Source organism: Exophiala spinifera (genome assembly GCF_000836115.1).
Source record: "Exophiala spinifera strain CBS 89968 unplaced genomic scaffold supercont1.3, whole genome shotgun sequence".
Taxonomy (NCBI): Eukaryota; Fungi; Ascomycota; class Eurotiomycetes; order Chaetothyriales; family Herpotrichiellaceae; genus Exophiala; species Exophiala spinifera.
Genome location: NW_015622515.1, coordinates 1,144,878 through 1,161,478, shown reverse-complemented (window position 1 = coordinate 1,161,478; position 16,601 = coordinate 1,144,878). Strand labels below are relative to the sequence as shown.

At 53.4% G+C, this 16,601-nt stretch overlaps 7 protein-coding genes across 7 annotated transcripts; 4 read left to right on the top strand and 3 right to left on the bottom strand.

Moving 5' to 3' along the window:
- Positions 1-102: 102 nt before the first annotated feature.
- PV08_04176 (uncharacterized protein) lies at positions 103-1,071 on the top strand (the record flags this gene model as incomplete). The annotated part of the gene is made up of 2 exons (XM_016378524.1): positions 103-217; positions 272-1,071. 2 exons carry the CDS (start codon positions 103-105, stop codon positions 1,069-1,071), a joined length of 915 nt encoding a protein of 304 aa, XP_016237201.1.
- A 769-nt stretch (positions 1,072-1,840) lies between these two features.
- On the bottom strand, positions 1,841-3,088 carry PV08_04175 (3-isopropylmalate dehydrogenase; the record flags this gene model as incomplete). The annotated part of the gene is made up of 2 exons (XM_016378523.1): positions 1,841-2,750; positions 2,835-3,088. 2 exons carry the CDS (start codon positions 3,086-3,088, stop codon positions 1,841-1,843), a joined length of 1,164 nt encoding a protein of 387 aa, XP_016237200.1.
- A 1,349-nt stretch (positions 3,089-4,437) lies between these two features.
- On the bottom strand, positions 4,438-5,709 carry PV08_04174 (uncharacterized protein; the record flags this gene model as incomplete). The annotated part of the gene is made up of 1 exon (XM_016378522.1): positions 4,438-5,709. One exon carries the CDS (start codon positions 5,707-5,709, stop codon positions 4,438-4,440), a length of 1,272 nt encoding a protein of 423 aa, XP_016237199.1.
- Positions 5,710-6,865: 1,156 nt separating this feature from the next.
- Positions 6,866-8,729, bottom strand: PV08_04173 (uncharacterized protein; the record flags this gene model as incomplete). The annotated part of the gene is made up of 2 exons (XM_016378521.1): positions 6,866-7,571; positions 7,630-8,729. 2 exons carry the CDS (start codon positions 8,727-8,729, stop codon positions 6,866-6,868), a joined length of 1,806 nt encoding a protein of 601 aa, XP_016237198.1.
- A 541-nt stretch (positions 8,730-9,270) lies between these two features.
- Positions 9,271-10,311, top strand: PV08_04172 (uncharacterized protein; the record flags this gene model as incomplete). Its single annotated transcript, XM_016378520.1, has 2 exons — positions 9,271-9,565; positions 9,620-10,311. 2 exons carry the CDS (start codon positions 9,271-9,273, stop codon positions 10,309-10,311), a joined length of 987 nt encoding a protein of 328 aa, XP_016237197.1.
- A 765-nt stretch (positions 10,312-11,076) lies between these two features.
- PV08_04171 (uncharacterized protein) lies at positions 11,077-13,306 on the top strand (the record flags this gene model as incomplete). The annotated part of the gene is made up of 8 exons (XM_016378519.1): positions 11,077-11,292; positions 11,353-11,666; positions 11,741-12,143; positions 12,203-12,311; positions 12,368-12,497; positions 12,563-12,672; positions 12,724-13,124; positions 13,184-13,306. 8 exons carry the CDS (start codon positions 11,077-11,079, stop codon positions 13,304-13,306), a joined length of 1,806 nt encoding a protein of 601 aa, XP_016237196.1.
- Positions 13,307-13,801: 495 nt separating this feature from the next.
- Positions 13,802-16,581, top strand: PV08_04170 (uncharacterized protein; the record flags this gene model as incomplete). Its single annotated transcript, XM_016378518.1, has 6 exons — positions 13,802-14,013; positions 14,067-14,115; positions 14,169-14,206; positions 14,264-14,416; positions 14,467-15,661; positions 15,781-16,581. The coding sequence occupies 6 exons, from the start codon at positions 13,802-13,804 to the stop codon at positions 16,579-16,581; spliced, it is 2,448 nt and encodes an 815-aa protein (XP_016237195.1).
- Between the last annotated feature and the right edge of the window lie 20 nt (positions 16,582-16,601).

Sequence of the window (16,601 nt, the reverse complement as noted above, 5' to 3'; positions counted from 1 at the left end):
CCTTCCTTTGTCCCTGTTACTGTTCTCGATATACCTGACTTCTAGCTCGTCGTCAAGATCACGACCGAAGCCAGACACCTATCGTCGTGGACACAGCACACGATGTCGATCAACACGGCCGATGAGTGGAAGGCCGCTGCAACGCTCCAATATCCATTCTGGTTTGGAGGAAGCGCATCTTCAATGGCTGCCATGGTCACCCATCCTCTAGATCTGGGTAATCATTGAGCTCCGTCGATCCCAGGCCCCACCTCTAATGAGCTTCATACAGTCAAAGTTCGGTTGCAAACACGCACTCCCAACGCGCCAAAGACGATGCGAGGGACCTTTACATTCATCCTTCGAAACCAAGGCCTCCCTGGCCTCTACGCAGGCATCTCAGCAGCGCTTCTCCGCCAATCGACCTATTCTACCGTACGATTTGGCGTTTATGAAGACCTGAAGACTCGCTATGCCGCATCACCCACGCCCTCGAATCCGCGCCCGAACTTGCCCATGACAACCTTGATCGCTTTGTCCTCTTTGGCAGGACTGTTGGGTGGCATAGCGGGAAATCCCGGAGATGTACTCAATGTGCGTATGCAATCCGACGCGTCAAAGCCGGCCGAGCTCCGGAAGAACTACAAAAACGCTTTGGCTGGTTTGATCCACATGATCCGCGAAGAAGGGTTGTCGAGTATCTGGCGCGGAGTGGGTCCAAATTCCGCTCGCGCGGTCCTGGCGAGTGCTTCACAACTCGCTTCCTATGATTATTTCAAATCTATTTGTCTCTCGCTGAACATGCTTGACAATCTCACAACCCACTTCTGCGCATCTTTAGCAGCAGGATTTGTGACAACCACAGTCTGCAGCCCCGTCGATGTGGTCAAGTCGAGGATCATGAGCAGCATAGGATCTCAACTACCCATTCTGCAGATGATTCGAGATGCGGGTCGGAAGGAAGGTCTGCTTTGGATATTCCGCGGGTGGGTGCCAAGCTTCATAAGACTTGGCCCGCAGACTGTTTTCACCATGGCATTCTTCGAGCAACACAAGAAATGGTACAGACAATGGAAAGGCTGTTTGGACTAGGCCCGACTCACCCACGTACAGACTATTGAAGAAGCAAGCTGAACAACACCGGTTGCATAAAGCCGCGCGGGCGTGTTGAGTTTTCCTCCCTGTTCCCCAAAGGCGTAGTGGATTGGCTTGACGTGCCAAACTTTAGGACATTGCACCGCACTTTGAGACCTGACCAACCTGCAGCCTAGCCTAGGAGACTTGAATGATCCTTGCTGGGCCGAGCGATTGAAGAGCTTAGCATTGCGGCAAAATCAAGGTGTCATAGTAACAGAAACCGAGGCCGAGGTCTGGGTGTACAGTAGGTGGATTGAGAGGCTCCACCTATTTCCACGGAATTATGCCCTCCAGGAAAATAGGGGGAGGGGCGGAAGCTAGCGGGTCGATCGCTCCACAGCTCGGGTAACCTTCCCGAAAGCGGACCGAATCCAGTCCAAGATCCTCCCGCCCCGGAACCCGCACCGTCACGTGATTGCGCAGGTATCCTTGATGTTGTGGACGATGTCATCATAAGCAGACTGTCTCTCAAGTACCTCAGCTCTCCAGAAGAGTGTACAGCACGACGGACGGGAACCCTCCCGACATCAAGACAGTGTACGGAATTTACGGGTTCATCGGTCAGAAGCAAAGTCACCTGCCGCGGTCACGCAGTTCGTGCAGCGTAGAGCCAATGGATAAACTCCGATAAAGTCTGTCCAATCAGAGTCTGGATCTTTCGCTCTGGAATGCTAGCTTCATTTATTCTACAATAGTAGGTACTTCTTACCCTCACTACGATTCCCTACATATTTAATGTTGTGTTGCCCGCCAGAACGTCTTCAAGAACGCTGCAGACGGCATCTCCGACCTCCTTTGTCGTGGCATTTCCCCCGAGGTCGCCGGTGCGGACTTCCAAACCGCCAATGTCTTTTCCATCCAAAACCTTCTCGACGGCGGCTTCGATGGCTGCTGCTTCAACGTGGAGATTGAATGAGTAGCGCAACATCATTGCAGTGGAAAGAATTCCTGCCACCGGGTTAACGACACCCTTACCCGAGATATCGGGAGCTGAGCCGTGAACTGGTTCATAGATGCCATTACAGCGAGTCTTTCCATCTGGAATACCACATAGACTGGCACTAGGAAGGAGGCCTAACGTCCCAATCACTCCGCCGGCTTGATCTGACAGCATATCGCCAAAGGTGTTATCGGTGAGAATCACACCATTCATCATCTTGGGGCTCTTGACCATCATCATCGACAGGCTATCTGCCAATTGATGCCTCAGCTCAATGTGTGGAAACTCCTTCTCAAAAACTTCGTTCGTGACCTTCCTCCAGAGTCGACCCGAGGCGAGGACGTTGGCTTTATCGCTTGACCACACCGTGGCTGGGCCGCCGGCTCCCTGGCCATCTTTGCCTAAAGTGGTTGCCAACGTAGCAGCCACACGAGCGCAACGCTCAACCTCGTGTCGACTGTATGCCCAAGAATCGCTGGCAAAATCGGGCCCCTCGACTTTTGCTCCGAAGTATGCCCCACCGGTGTTCTCGCGAACGACAATGAACTTGGTGCCATTGACAAGGGAGTGTTTGAGGGGTGACAACTCGATCAGGCTACGCGAGTAGAACACGCAGGGACGGATATTGGCAAAAGCGTCGAGATGTTGGCGCAAGCGGAGGAGTCCAAATTCAGGGTTGGGAGATGCCGTGCCCCTGGTTGTATCACTGTGTTAGCACCTCAGTCCCGGGTGAAGAAAATAATCGTCCGCCAGGGAAAGGGAATGAAATGCGGCTCACCACTCCGGCCCACCGACACTGCCAAACAACACTGCATCGCTTTCCTCCTTTGCGATCCGCAGTACCTCATCCGTCACGGGTGTTCCGTGCTTGTCAATGCTGCAACCACCAGCGAGTTGGTGATTCAGCTCAAATTTTAAAGACCCTTTCGATGCGGCTTCGATGGTTTTGAGCACCCGCAGGGACTCCCTCATAAGCTCAGGCCCAACGTGGTCGCCGGGGATGACGAGGATGCGGAAGATCCTTGCGCACATCTTCCGCCAAGAGACAGAGAATGGTTTTGGCACTGGAGTGGCCATCGACAGGGCATTCATAGGAGAATCGGAGTGACTTTTCGGTCCAGTAGATGGCCGTGGTGGTCTTCAGAACTATTGAAGGATCCTTCCACACAGCCCAGCAAGCTGACATTCAACCCCCCCTCAGCTCGTCCTTGATCAAACTGGTCCAGTGTGTCGATAGTCTGCTGTTGCCGCGATGCCTGCCCAAACAAGACGATTCGATTGAAGACGTGTGAAGCCAAGTCAATCTTCTGAACGTGGGCCAGTTTACTGCCGCCCTCAATAGAGTTGATCTTCAGTATGCTATCCTTGACTTTGACGTGGCAAATTAACAAATGCTACTTATCGTTGGGGGAAGACATCGGAAATGTACGTTTTGAAGTCTCAGCAGACTGAGCCTACACAAGGAGGCATTGGAATTTTGACTGAGATCCATACACCTCACCACCCCAACGGTCGTGATATTCTCCGATCCGAAATTGGTTGGGAAGTTCGTGAAGAGTGCGGAAACGCCGACATCATCAGAATTTTCCCCTCGGCTTAAAATTTCGCTGGGTCCTGTCGCAATAGGCACAACCATTCCCGACGTTGCAAGTCCTTTCCATGTCGAGATTTTCTACTTGTACACTGTATTGTACTGCTTAAACACTCGAACGCGCGGTCACGGACCATCTGAAGGTCAACTCATTTCGTTGCGCGAATCCATTCAGAAACTCTACAATCTCCAACAGTGCACCCTCTTCCCAATGAGAAGGCGGCCTAGAAGGTGGCCAGAATCCGAGGCCATACGTCGCGTCGAGGCATCCTGCTTCTTCTCACGGACCTGGACACCCTTGCCGAGCCCCAATACCGAAACGCCGAACTCGAAATCTACTTCGCAGGGAGTGCGGACAATTTCCACCAACATGCAATCCATCAGATGTAAATTGGTCCGCTTGAATTCCCTCAGTAGCAGGAGCAACAGGCGCTACGGAAGCTGTGACAAATATCACTAGATGTGCGAGGTAAGATGCCTGAGTCAAGAACTGCTGAGCTCTTTGTGATACGTCCAAACCAAAACTTGCTTTGCTCTTCAAAGAGCCACTACGTGGTTTTCAGGAGTGAGCACATCATGTGCCTCTCCTGCAGACTTGTTGGCGCTTTTGCTCCTAGCAGCGGCTTGCAATCTCTGCTTCACCCGGCCTTGACTCTGAAAGCAGGGTCACCAGCCAATTTACGAGTTTATTGTGCAATGAAGTTGAGACCCCTGCCATACGTTCCCACCTAAGTCCACATTCTCGTCATTGCCGGTCCCATCAAAACTGCCCACAAAGTGCCCCAGGATGTTATAGTGAAGGTCTCGCAGGTTTTGCACGTCTCGTCTGTGGCGGCCATTGGACATCGACCCCCAACTCTTCCGCGGCGTGGAAAACGAAATCTGGGTCGCGAAGAAACTGGCGACCGACAAAAACCACATCGGCGGCCGCAGCTCCCAGTGAATCCAATTGGACTATGTCGCGAGCTGTCGTCGCTTCTGTAATACATCCAACTGTGCCAATCAGGAGGCTCTTATGCGCAGTTCTCAGGGCTGCTCGAACTCTGGAAGCGATTTCGGCTTGGCGCACTCCTGCGTCGAAGACATTGTAGCGTGCGGCGTGGTGATTGCCCCCCGAACTAACATCCATGAGGTCGACACCCAAATCGGGGAGCATCATCGCCAGACGTATCGTGCTCTGCTCGTCCCAGGAGCCCAAGGTCCGACCCAGGTCGGTCTCCTCCATCCAGTCTGTGGCGCTGACGCGAAGGAACACCGGCATCGTGTCGGGAACGACCGACCTCACGCTCTTGATGATCTCGATCAAGAGACGTGTCCGGTTCCCGAAACTGCCGCCGTACGCGTCTGTTCGTCGATTCGTAAGTGGGCTGAGGAACTGGTGGAGGAGGTATCCGTGAGCACCATGGATTTCGACAACGTCGACGCCTGCCCTGACGGCCCGTTGCGCTGATTTTGCAAAGTCGTCCACAACGCTCTGGATCTCTTCAACCGTCATTTCTCTCGGGGAGTGATAGCCCCCCGTCGGGTCGTCTGGCCTTTTGCCATCCCACACCTGGTCGATCCCTCCCGAAGGGCCGACCACATCCTCCGGCCATCCATCATCCTTTGCGTCTGCACGAGCGCTGTACAATCCTAGCTCTGCCGCAACCAAGGGCGGCTGTGTGCTTGACTTCCTGCCACCGTGGGACAGCTGCACTCCGCAGACGCCGCCCACCGAGTGAATGAAAGACGCCAGGGATCGGAGCGATTCCTCCTGCGTGTCGTTCCAGAGCCCTGGGCATTTCGGACTGATACGGCCGGCATAGTTCACTCCGGTAGCTTCGACCATCGCCAACGCCGCCCCCTTGAAGACATAATGCCCGATTGTGGTGTAATACAAGGGGGTCAGCGCACCGACGCTCGCCCCGGAGCTGGCCAACGAGTATTGACACATGGGCGAGACACAGATGCGATTGCGCAGCGTGACCGATCGAATCTTCAAGGGTCGAAAGAGCGTAGGCGTCTGGTCCGTGACTTGCAACGGGGTCCCGACGGGGACGTGAAACGACGTCTTTCTGCCCATGATAGGTTTTGGTTGCCAGTGCCCAGTGAGGGTGACTTCCTAGGATGCGTTTTACCGTGTATGAATTCGTGACCGATTTCGTGCCGTGGCGAGGGAGAATACTACCTCATGAATGTTGGCAATAAAGACGGGTTGGCGGCGAACTGGGAGGGGGCATGTGACCATAGCAGCAGAAGAAACACCAGCCCGCGTGCATGGAACCCATTTGATCATATTTAGGGTATGTGCCGCCCAACCTTGGGAGAAGTCCGGATCCATCCATTTCTCAAGGATGTAAAATCACCTATGCTCGGAATCTTCGGTGTACCTCGACACTGAGGGGTTCCGGGGTGCCGAGGTGTCCAAAGGTGCTACATAGCTGTGGCCCACGTTCACGGTTCCTCCATGCTCCAGAGGAACCCGACCATTTCGCCAGTCTGATGACATAATTATGCTGGAGGCCAGCTCGCCTCTCTTTCTGGCTCCAGCCGTGAAGAAGCGACAAGGCTCCCCAGGGTGTTGCCCGGCTAAGGGGCGCCACGATATTTTCGATAGGGATGAAGATGTCATTCTCACCATGTGTATGAATTTTGTAGTTATGATTGGCAGAGAACTACTAATCAGACCCTTCCTTTCTCCTGCGAAGCCCCGGGACAAGAATCAAAAGCGTTGTTAGGACCAAAAGGGCATAAAACCCGCTGCAACGACATGCTACCGCAAATCCCGAACTTCAGAAAAGCAGGTGAATCCGTACATCGACGAGGTAGATGCATTGTGAATGTTTTACCAGATCTATCCCTACTTGCCAAGTAACGATGTCTAGCTCAACAACCTGGGGGAGAAGCCCCAGCCAAGATGACCGCCATATGCATCGTCATATTATTTCAGTCGCATGCGATATCCAGCCTCGTCCCCGACGTACATGGTGCCACTTCACAAACTGTCCGGGCTTCGAATCAGCTCCCCGTGTTTCTGTATCGCCGTTTCTGTAAAGTCGAGTACAAGACTCTTTCTTTGCATATTTTGTCAACGTCAGGCCGTTTCAGCAACCAGGGCGGGGTCAGCACTTAATGTGAGCCTCGGGAGGAGCAGGTTGCAAGGCCCATCTACACCAGAAATTAGCTTCTCTGCTCAGATTCTTACCAACGAGGATTTGATCTACGAATAAGGTGATGACTTACGTCAGGTCGACCTTGCCATCTGCATCGGGAAAGGTCTCTTCGATCGTGAAACCGTTCCCCAGCCATGCGAACCGTAAATCCGGGTCCTCACACAGACTGGTCCAGTCGAAATCTTCGGCACGGAGTTTCTGAAGCTGTTGGAAGTAGTGCAGTCGAGAGCCCGCGTGGATAGAGTATACTTGACCCGAGGACTTGCCATTGCGGTACGTGCTTGTGCAGTTGGCGGTCCAGACCGTCTTCTCGATCCAGGCCATGGTATGCTTCGCGTATGCGCGCGCGACTCCCGGCTTGAGGACCACGGACGAGTAGTTTTCCCGCTGACACTTGTCGATCACTTGCACCATCCAGTCGGTCGCTATCTCGCATGCGAGCACGACACTACCATGTACGAGAGGACCGGGGGGTCCCTGGTAGACGAAGTAGTTTGGCATGTCTTCAACCGTCACCGACATGTATCCCTCCGGAATGTTGTCGGTCCATTTCTTTTGCAGATCGACGCCGTTGGAGCCGACGATCGGGAACCGAGGGACGAAGCTGATGTCGAAGCCGGTGGCGCACACAATGCTGTCAACCTTGAACTCCCGACCCGTGGGCCCCCGGATGCCTTCTGGGGTGAATTCGCCGGTCTCGCCCCAGACGATCTCCACCTTCGGTGAACAGAGTGCCGCCAGGTAGCCTTCGGCTGGCGTAGGTCGACGGCACCTTCAAGACGTGTCAGCATTCATGGTTTAACTTGACTTTGATCCAGCCATTGACTTACCCGACGGGGAATTCTGGCGTAATTGCCTTGAGCAATTCTGGCTTTGACACCAGTTGCTTGCTCATCTCCTTTAGACAGAACTCTCGTGCCATGTCTTGCTCCTTGGAACCCTTGAGATTAGTCTTGAAACGAGCGTTCAACTCTTGCTCGACGAGCTTCCGGTATCGAAAGTACTCCTCGTGGTCGTTGGTCCAGAGGTCCTTTTGTTCGTCGGTAAAGTCGATGTTCCGACCGTCGGGACCTGCGAACCTGGACGCGAATCCCACGGTGAACCAAGACCCGTTGCGGATGTGCACGTACACTTTGTCGGCTTGTTCGACAATGTGTGGCAGAACCTGAACTCCAGAACTGCCATTCCCAATCAACGACACGGTCTGTCCGGTGAAGTCGTGCTTCTGTGGCCAATCTGCTGTATGTAGCATATCGCCTTTGAAGAGCTCTCGCCCAGGAATTGTCGGCCATTTCCAGTTGTTGGCAAGGCCTGAGCCGTTGACGAAGAAATCGCACTCAACAGTCCAAGGCTCTCCGACCTCGTCGTCATGCAATCCTGGACGACTTAGAACTACCGGCCTCCCACTAGTTCTGACAACGGTAACTTCCCATTTTTGTTTTCCCGCCACCCACTTGGCGTGGACGACCTTGTGAGAGGTTTTGACGTACTTTCGGAGTCCATGCTGATCGGCAACCTTTTCAATATAGTCCTGAAGCTCAGGAGCTGTACCATAGAAGCTTGTGAATCGAGGATTTGGTGCCCATGAGAGTTGATAGTTGTGAACTGGAATGTCGGAGCCACATCCGGGATATCGATTCTCGAACCACGTGCCCCCAATGTTGGTGTTTTTTTCGAAAATCTCCAAGTCGACCCTCTGGAGCTTGCCACTCTCAACGGCATGCGCGATGTTTAGCCCACTGAATCCCGCTCCGACCATAACCACTTTGACGCGACGTGGCGTGCGAGCCGGATGTAGCGAGAGTTGATATGCCAGCTCATCATGTTTGTAGGCCTCCGTGCCTGGGATTCCAAACCCTTCAGGCACAGGTAGCTCCTGAAACGACTCGGCAGCTTGTTTTGCTGCTGTCAAGTATCTTGGACCCGCCATCGCGAAACCAAAAGGCGTCTGCTTTGGTGAAAATCTCGGTGTGATCAGGGGTGGCCAAGATTGAAGTGGACAAAACACTTCCCTGGCGAGAGTCATAAAGTACACAGTCCTGTGTTGGAGATGCTTTCGTCAAGTGGCAAGACTGTCGTCTGATCATATCAGTTCCGAGACGTGTTCGGCTTCCACAATAGGACCGAATAGGCATTGTACGAGCGGAGTACCAATGCTGGCTGGGCGTCGCTGCTGGGCCGTGGGTTCCGGCTCTGTAGCTTATTCCACCTCAATCTGGGACCCGCTCCGGTCAAACACCGTGGGATGCGAGTTGAGGGTCTCTTGTCTCTTGGCCCGGTGTATAGTCGTCTCTTCCTTGTTGCCCGTTCTACGGTCCGCACGCAGTATTCCGCGCCGAGGCCCCCACAGACAGATTGCCTCGGCAGAGTTGCTTGCTCATTGAGAAACTAGAGACATAATACCGGTCGATCGAGTCCAGGTATTGCCGGGCAGTATCAAATCTCTAAGCATCAAAGGTCACACCACCAGGATGGAAGGCTTGTTGATTCATCGCAATCCGACTTCACCAGAAGTGCTGGAGGAGCGCAGAGCGAAGATCGCCGGGCTCTCTGCGGCATTTTTTAAAGTGCCGCACTTGTCACAATGTAAGACTGCTCAGGAGTACCGAGATATGCGGAAGAATGGGACAAATGGCTTCCCGAAGCTGTGGCAGTTTGAGGGAGCAAAAATGATCGAAGCCAGCGCTCGCGACGGTCACAAGATTCCGCTCCGAGCCGTCAATCCAACGAACGCCAGACGAGGGTTTGCACTTCACTACCATTCTGGTGGGTTCAATCTTGGAATGTCCTGGTTCAAGAAGAACTGACCAGACGCTACAGGAGGATACGTGGTCGGCTCAGCCGCGTCACAGGATGCCTTTTTGGTTGATATGGCCAAGCGCTTGGATATGATGGTGATCAGCGTCGAGTATCGCATGGCACCTGAGAACAAATTCCCCACCCCCCAACACGACTGCATCGACGCTGCTGTCTGGGTACTGAGTGAGGAAGGCGAGAAAGTCATCGACGCTGGCGGGCCTCTGAATTTTCTCCTTGGAGACTCGGCTGGCAGCAATGCTGTGGCCTTGGTGGTGCTTGCACTTCGCGACGAGTTCAAGGTTGACGTGCGGACTCGCATCAAGGCTCTCAGTATGAGCTACGGACTTTTTGACGTGTCTGAAACACCGTCCAACCGACAATACAAGGGGACTTGTCTCGTGAATCGTCAGGCTCTCCAGTACTACACCGATGTTGGCTACGAGAACGTCCCCAAGGAGAACTTCAAAGAGCCGGACGTATCGCCTCTATACGCTGATCTCTCCGACCTGCCACCGGCTATTTTCAGCTGCGGCGATGAAGACGCACTATTAGACGACAGTATCTTCATGGCGAGCAGATGGCACATGGCAGGAAACAAGACTGAACTCCAGATCTATCCTGAAGCATATCACTGTTTCAACCTCAACCCCGTCACCGAATCGGCCATAGAATGCAACAGTAAGATTGCAGGGTTCGCTCTGCAATGCCTCTAGATAATCAGAGAGATATTCAGTCGCGGTGAATATATAAGCGCAAAGCCAGGTCTACAGATTTGACCAGAGCTGCAGAGCATACACGGGTATGCTGTGTAAATGCAAACGGTCCAACACCTCCCGCGTAGCCTTCTCAATTTACAGCACTCGATCCATGTTCTTGTGGTGCCTAATGCCGAACTTTGCGGCACATTCACCCGTTATCGGCCACCAACATATCTTGTTGGACCGTCGGAGTGAGGATGGGGACAATTCGACCATGCATCGAGGCTCGGCCTAGGGGCTAAGCTGCGCCCTGAAAATGGGCGGTTGAGTGCCGAGGACTTCGGGCATAAACAGCCAGGAGCGCGAGGATCATATGCGCTCACGTTTCCAGGCAACGCCATTACGAGCGTATTCCGGTGCGTATTCCGGTGCGTATTCCGGGGTGGAATCGACCGCCTAAGTGTAGGAATCAAGCTTTACACAGTTTCACTTGCCAGATACGCGTCTAGCACGCCTTGAACATCCTCCACAGCAGCGGAAATCCACCACGGGGCCCCGGAGCAGTGGCAACTCCATCCCTGGAATTTCGGGCTTTCGAATACTCTCCAGCCTTTTCCACTCCATCCGAAAGACCCAACCCAGCCGAGGCCCTCAGAATAATACATGCAGCTGGCACACGGGCTCTTCTGTGAAGTGAAATACAGTTCGAAGCCTCCTCATTGCCACTGAGAAGTCTTCGAAGTCAGTTCAGCTATAGCCCTGCAATCAGAACACAGCACTATGGGTGATTTAGGAGTTTTCCAGGGCTACGAGGGCTTTCACAAATTTGGAGACCCGGTCTCAACTGTAGATGGCTATACCCTTCGCCCAACTCCCTCCGGCGAGAAACGAAAGGTCCGTGTGGTCTTCAAAGGTATGGGAATGAGCGCGATAGATTTCGCCCATACTATGCAGGAGCATTACCCAAACATCGACCTTGTCTGTTACGAGAGAAATGTACGTTGTCCAGTGATTTTGTTGGCCTGAAGCCGATGGACCTTCTCTCACCGTTGGCAGAAAGCATGTGGCGGGGTCTGGAACAACCACAAGTATCCTGGCTGCGCGTGTGACATTCCCAGCGTGGTTTATCAATACTCCTGGCACCTGAGACCCTGGTCAATGTACTATTCGCCTTCGGCAGAGATCGAAAACTATCTGCAGGACGTGGTTGAAACGTACGATCTGAACAAGTACGCGGTCTATGGGATCGAGGTTTTGAAGGCCGAATGGCTGGAAGACCAAGGACAATGGAAAATCACCCTCAGGCGAGAAAACGGAGAGATCTTCGAAGACTTCGCCGACTTTTACATCAACGGAGGTGGAATTCTCAAGTACGTCAAAACTTCCACAAGAGCGCACTTCCACGGAAAAGTATATCTGTTGCTCACACGTTTGACTGTCACAGTACCCCAAGATGGCCACACATCGAGGGCTTGCGCTCTTTTAAGGGTCCTCTTACCCATTCCGGTAGATACGACGAATCGATTGACCTACGTGACAAGCGTGTGCTGGTCATCGGTATTGGGAGTTCAGGCACCCAGATCGTCCCATCGATATTGGACAACGTCAAGCATATTCATCTGGTGGCGAGGTCTAAAACATGGATCACCGGAGGTATTGGGGCGAACTGGGTCGAGCCTAATGCGAAAGAAGCTTTGGGCAACTTCTACTACTCCGAGAAGACCAAACAACGATTTGCCGAAGACCCAGAGGCATATCTGAGATACATCAAGTCGATCGACACTGAAATGTCACACCGGTTCCGAATGTATCTCAATGGCACACCAGAATTCTATGCCGCCATCAACGTACAGTGCCCTCACCCACGATCCACTTGAGACATCTTGCTAACCTCACTCTTCCACAGCGATGCGCCCAGACGTTTTATACGAAGCTTGCAAATAAGCCAGAGCTGGTGGAGGCACTCTTACCACGTAACTTTGCCGTCGGGTGCAGGCGAGCCACCCCTGGAATCGGTCAGCTTCGAAAATACTTTCAGCCGGTGGGAATAATTGCTGACTCAAAGACCCAGGATTCTTGGAGGCTCTGGCAACTGACAAGGTGACTGTGTACCCTGAAAGAATAAAGGAAATCGTTGAAGACGGCTTCATCGACCTACAGGGCCAAAAGCATGAAGTCGATGTGATCATTTGTGCCACTGGGTACGTCGTTCCAGGCTTTCTGTTTCCTCATGTCTCACACGTATGGTGCTGATTCTCCTGGACAGATACGACACCTCCTATACGTCCAAGATCCCCATGCTTTATAACGGCAAGAACCTGCAAGATGTACAGAGGTCAAGAGAGTCCTTGGTACACTATATGGGTATCGCCGAGCGTACGTTTGGAAATCCCTCAATTTCACGAAGCTCCTGACAAGCTGGAACAGCCGAGGTGCCCAATCATTTCGTCTATGCAGGGCCGTACTCTGGGTACGGTCATGGATCGTTGATCCCGACCATCGAGAGAAGCACCCGATACATTTTGAAAGTCATTGAGAAGGCGCAAGTTGAAGACATCAAGAAAATTTCCCTGAAGCAAAAGCCCGCAGAAGATTTCACCAAGCATGCCAACCTGTGGCTCTCGACCACGACATGGTCCGGACCTTGCACATCCTGGTACAAATCCGGGACCGACAACAAAAGTGCGCCAATGTTTCCGGGGACGAGGACCTTGTTTTTGAAAACACTGGAAGCAGACCCACGCTACGAGCACTACGACATTGAATACATGAGCGGAAACACGTGGAACTTTCTCGGCAATGGCTTGCATGTGGCAGACGTCACCGGCGTAAGTTGTCCCAACCCTGTCCCTTTTGATGTCTACTGTCGATGCTGAGTATGGTACAGCGTGATTTGACGTGGTATTGGGGATTGATCGACGGACAAGACAGGGAGGTTGCACCATTCGACTGGATTGGGTTCCTGAAACAGTGCGAGAAAAATGCCGAGGCCCCGAGCGCTGAGTCCTAGACCTCCACCCGGCAGCGTCAAAGAAGGGATATCAGGTCTCACCGGATGACGTCGGGTTGTTGGGTTCATCGTGGTACGCGGTACTGTGTCGGTCTGTGAGTAGGTCGGCTGGACAGGCGGGCCACAGATATGAAGATACGATGTTCTTTGTTAGCGCTGGTCAGATATCCCGGTCGGGCCCCAACGCGAGCTCGAACTTCGGGCCTTCGGAATTTCATACCGGGGGTTCGGAACTGGAGCATTCCGCGGCGTCTCGCGTCTCAGGCATTCCGGGGCTGTTTGTACCCCGCGTGGGGTGGAGCTGGGGTGCCAACGCGGGGAGAAATCTCTTCTTGTCTTTCTAGACCGTAGACGAAGACCTCATCTTTTCTTCCGTCCTGTCATTCCCGCGAATCGATAATCATCGAATGATTAGCATCTTCGTCGACATCACCTATCTTCTAAGAAGGATTCCTGCCCCCTCAGGCCGCCAGCTGCACCCCCACCGAGCCTTCAATGTCAGAAGATTCACCAAAGACGCCGCCTGAAGCTGGCCGGCGTTCCAAATATACTACGATTGCATGGTATTTCCCAACCCTTGATGACTCGGCTACGTTCCCGTCCTTATCGTGCAGTTTCATGCCGCACCCTTTATTCACCTGGATGCACATTCCGCGACTGACCTCACTCCGTGGCGCAGCTGGGATTGCCGTCAGCGTAAGGTCAAGGTAAGCCAACCCTCGAAATCCATTTGCTTCTGTATAATGAGGATTACTTCCAGTGTTCGGGCCAACAACCATGTTCAAACTGCGTGGCTCGGCAGGCGACATGTAATTATTATCCCCGACGCGAACGAGGAAGCGTAGACTCTCACGGTCGAAAGGTGCGAAACTTGCCCAGCAATGCCAGTCACACCGGAAGGTAAGCGACCCTTTTTTATCGGATCTGCGCCGAGAGGAACCCTAACCTCTCATTCAGCACCAACGGCGGTGGGCAACCCAAGCCAACCGTTCCATCGTGCCAGTCAAACAAGCGCGACCCTGCTCAACTTGATAGCGACGGTTTAGTGCAGAACGAACAAAGCTCCGATCAGAGAAAAAGATGCAAATCCTTCACGACCGAGCCAGAACTGTAGGCATCTGATACGACGCGGGTACCATGTCATCTACTGATGCATCTAGGTCCAGCACTTTATCGCAATCTCAGACGTCTCCGGCGCCGATCGACCTCACGCTGCACACCGCTGGGGACCCGGAAAACATTTTGACAGCCACGGGGGAGGATGAAACGCACACGTTCAACTTGCAGCTCCAAGCGGGGACTTCTATCTCTCTGTCATCACAGTTGTGGAATTTGTGCGAAAAGCTAGGAGCTCAACCACCTTCCCCGCTGACTCCTGCGGACAAGGCGAGGCCCACTGCTACAATTCGGCCCGTGGTGTCGATCCAACTCCCCAACCTCGAGCTGCTCCAAGACTTGACAGAGGTCTTCTTCAGGGACATGAACACGTTCCTCCCCCTTCTCAACCAGAACGAGGCTGTTCCTCGAATGGCACGCACGTTGAAGGTCTTGGGATACAACGAACAGACGGGCACGGCCGTGTCCTGCGCCAACCACAGCGTTTTCCTCGGCATCGTTTTCAACATGTTGGCCATCGCTGACACCGAAGCTCCCAAATCGTGGCTCGACATCGAGCGGCCGGGCTGGAATTGGTTTCAGCAAGGCCAGCGGCTGGTCAAGTACTTTGGCCCCACGGAGACCGGCGAACTGGACCATGTGTGTTACTATACTCTTGGAGCGGTCTACCTGCTCCGTCTTGAACTTCTGTCTCACGCCTCAGTCTACATCATGCAAGCCTGGAATTTGGCGACAGTGACTGGTATGAATGATCAGAGCTTCTGGCCCCGAGCCAGCCACTCCAAAAACCTGGCGCGGCAGAAGCTGTGGTGGGCACTCTACTACATCGACACACATGTCGCCCGGAGGCGAGGCAGGCCATACCTGATCCGAGACAGCGAGGTGTCTGTCGCCGAATTTATTCCCCGGTTGTCAGTCATGGGCAAGTATACTGCGCAAGAACCGAAACCTGTTGACGAGCAACCTATCAGCCTCGGAGACACGGGCATGCGAGACCTGGAGTATCATCAGACGGCCATCAGTTTTGGCCGGATCTGGAAACAAATCTGGGACACCTTGTTCAGTGCAAGACTGGGTCGCTTTGCCGACGCCCAGGATGTCGAAGTCCTCGACGCTCGCATCTTGTATTTGGAGAGAATTACACCTTCGTCCTTGAAACTGGACGCGAACCAAGAAATTCTCCAGCAGACCCAGGGAGAATCCGAGACGTTTGTACGCCGCCGGCTACTTTGCCAGCTGGTAAGATGCCTCGTTCTCTCTTGTCTCAAACACCCATGTTGTTCCAGCTCTGTCTTAGTTTCTTTCAAAACCACCCCTGCTCGAGATGAATTCTTGCTGACACTTTCCCAATCAAATAGCAATTCAATCTTTTCCGCATGATCATTCGACAAAATCCACTACGGAAAACACAGGTTTCGCAATATGACCAAGAAACGTGCGTCGTCCTCGCGAGAGACAACATTTACATGTGTGCAGCTTATATCGCCGCATATTCAGACTGTCTCCGTCCGGCCGCCAACCTCCTCACGCTGCATCTCAGCGAAACCCTGTACCACCTCACCTACGCTCTTTGCGACGGAGATGCCGACGTCGGGCTCTTGAACATCACCGACTCGTTCAAAATGGCCTATGGACTGCTCAAGAAGCTTGCACGGAGCTTTTACGGATCACGCAAGGCCCTCCGCGCCGTCACAACCTCGTATCTCGCGTTCAAGCGCACGGTCATCGGGTCGAGCACACTCGGACACCTGGTGGATTTTATCTTCAAAGAGCACGAGGTGATGGTCAACTCATCGTCCGACGGCGAGTCTGCGACAATTCAATCACAAAACGAAGCAACCTGCGCCCCGTCTCAGTCATCCAGTGTGTTTCAGATACCAGTAGCCGCCATTATGAATGACGACCCGGGAATAGGGTTCGACCTTGACCATTTGATGGCTCACGACAAATCTGGCCTGCACTGGCCGGTGATGAATGATGTCGACCTGGGGACCATGGAGGGCTTAAGCTGGCCGGAGCTAGAACTGGGCCTGGAACGGGAAGTGTCTCAACGAATGATACAGACGTCATATGATCAGCAGCAATGGGCCATGCTCGCCAACCGCGCGCCGGGGAGTGGCACACAGACCTCGGGAGAGGTGTACGGGAATGCTCCATGATAACGACTCATGGCATCAAT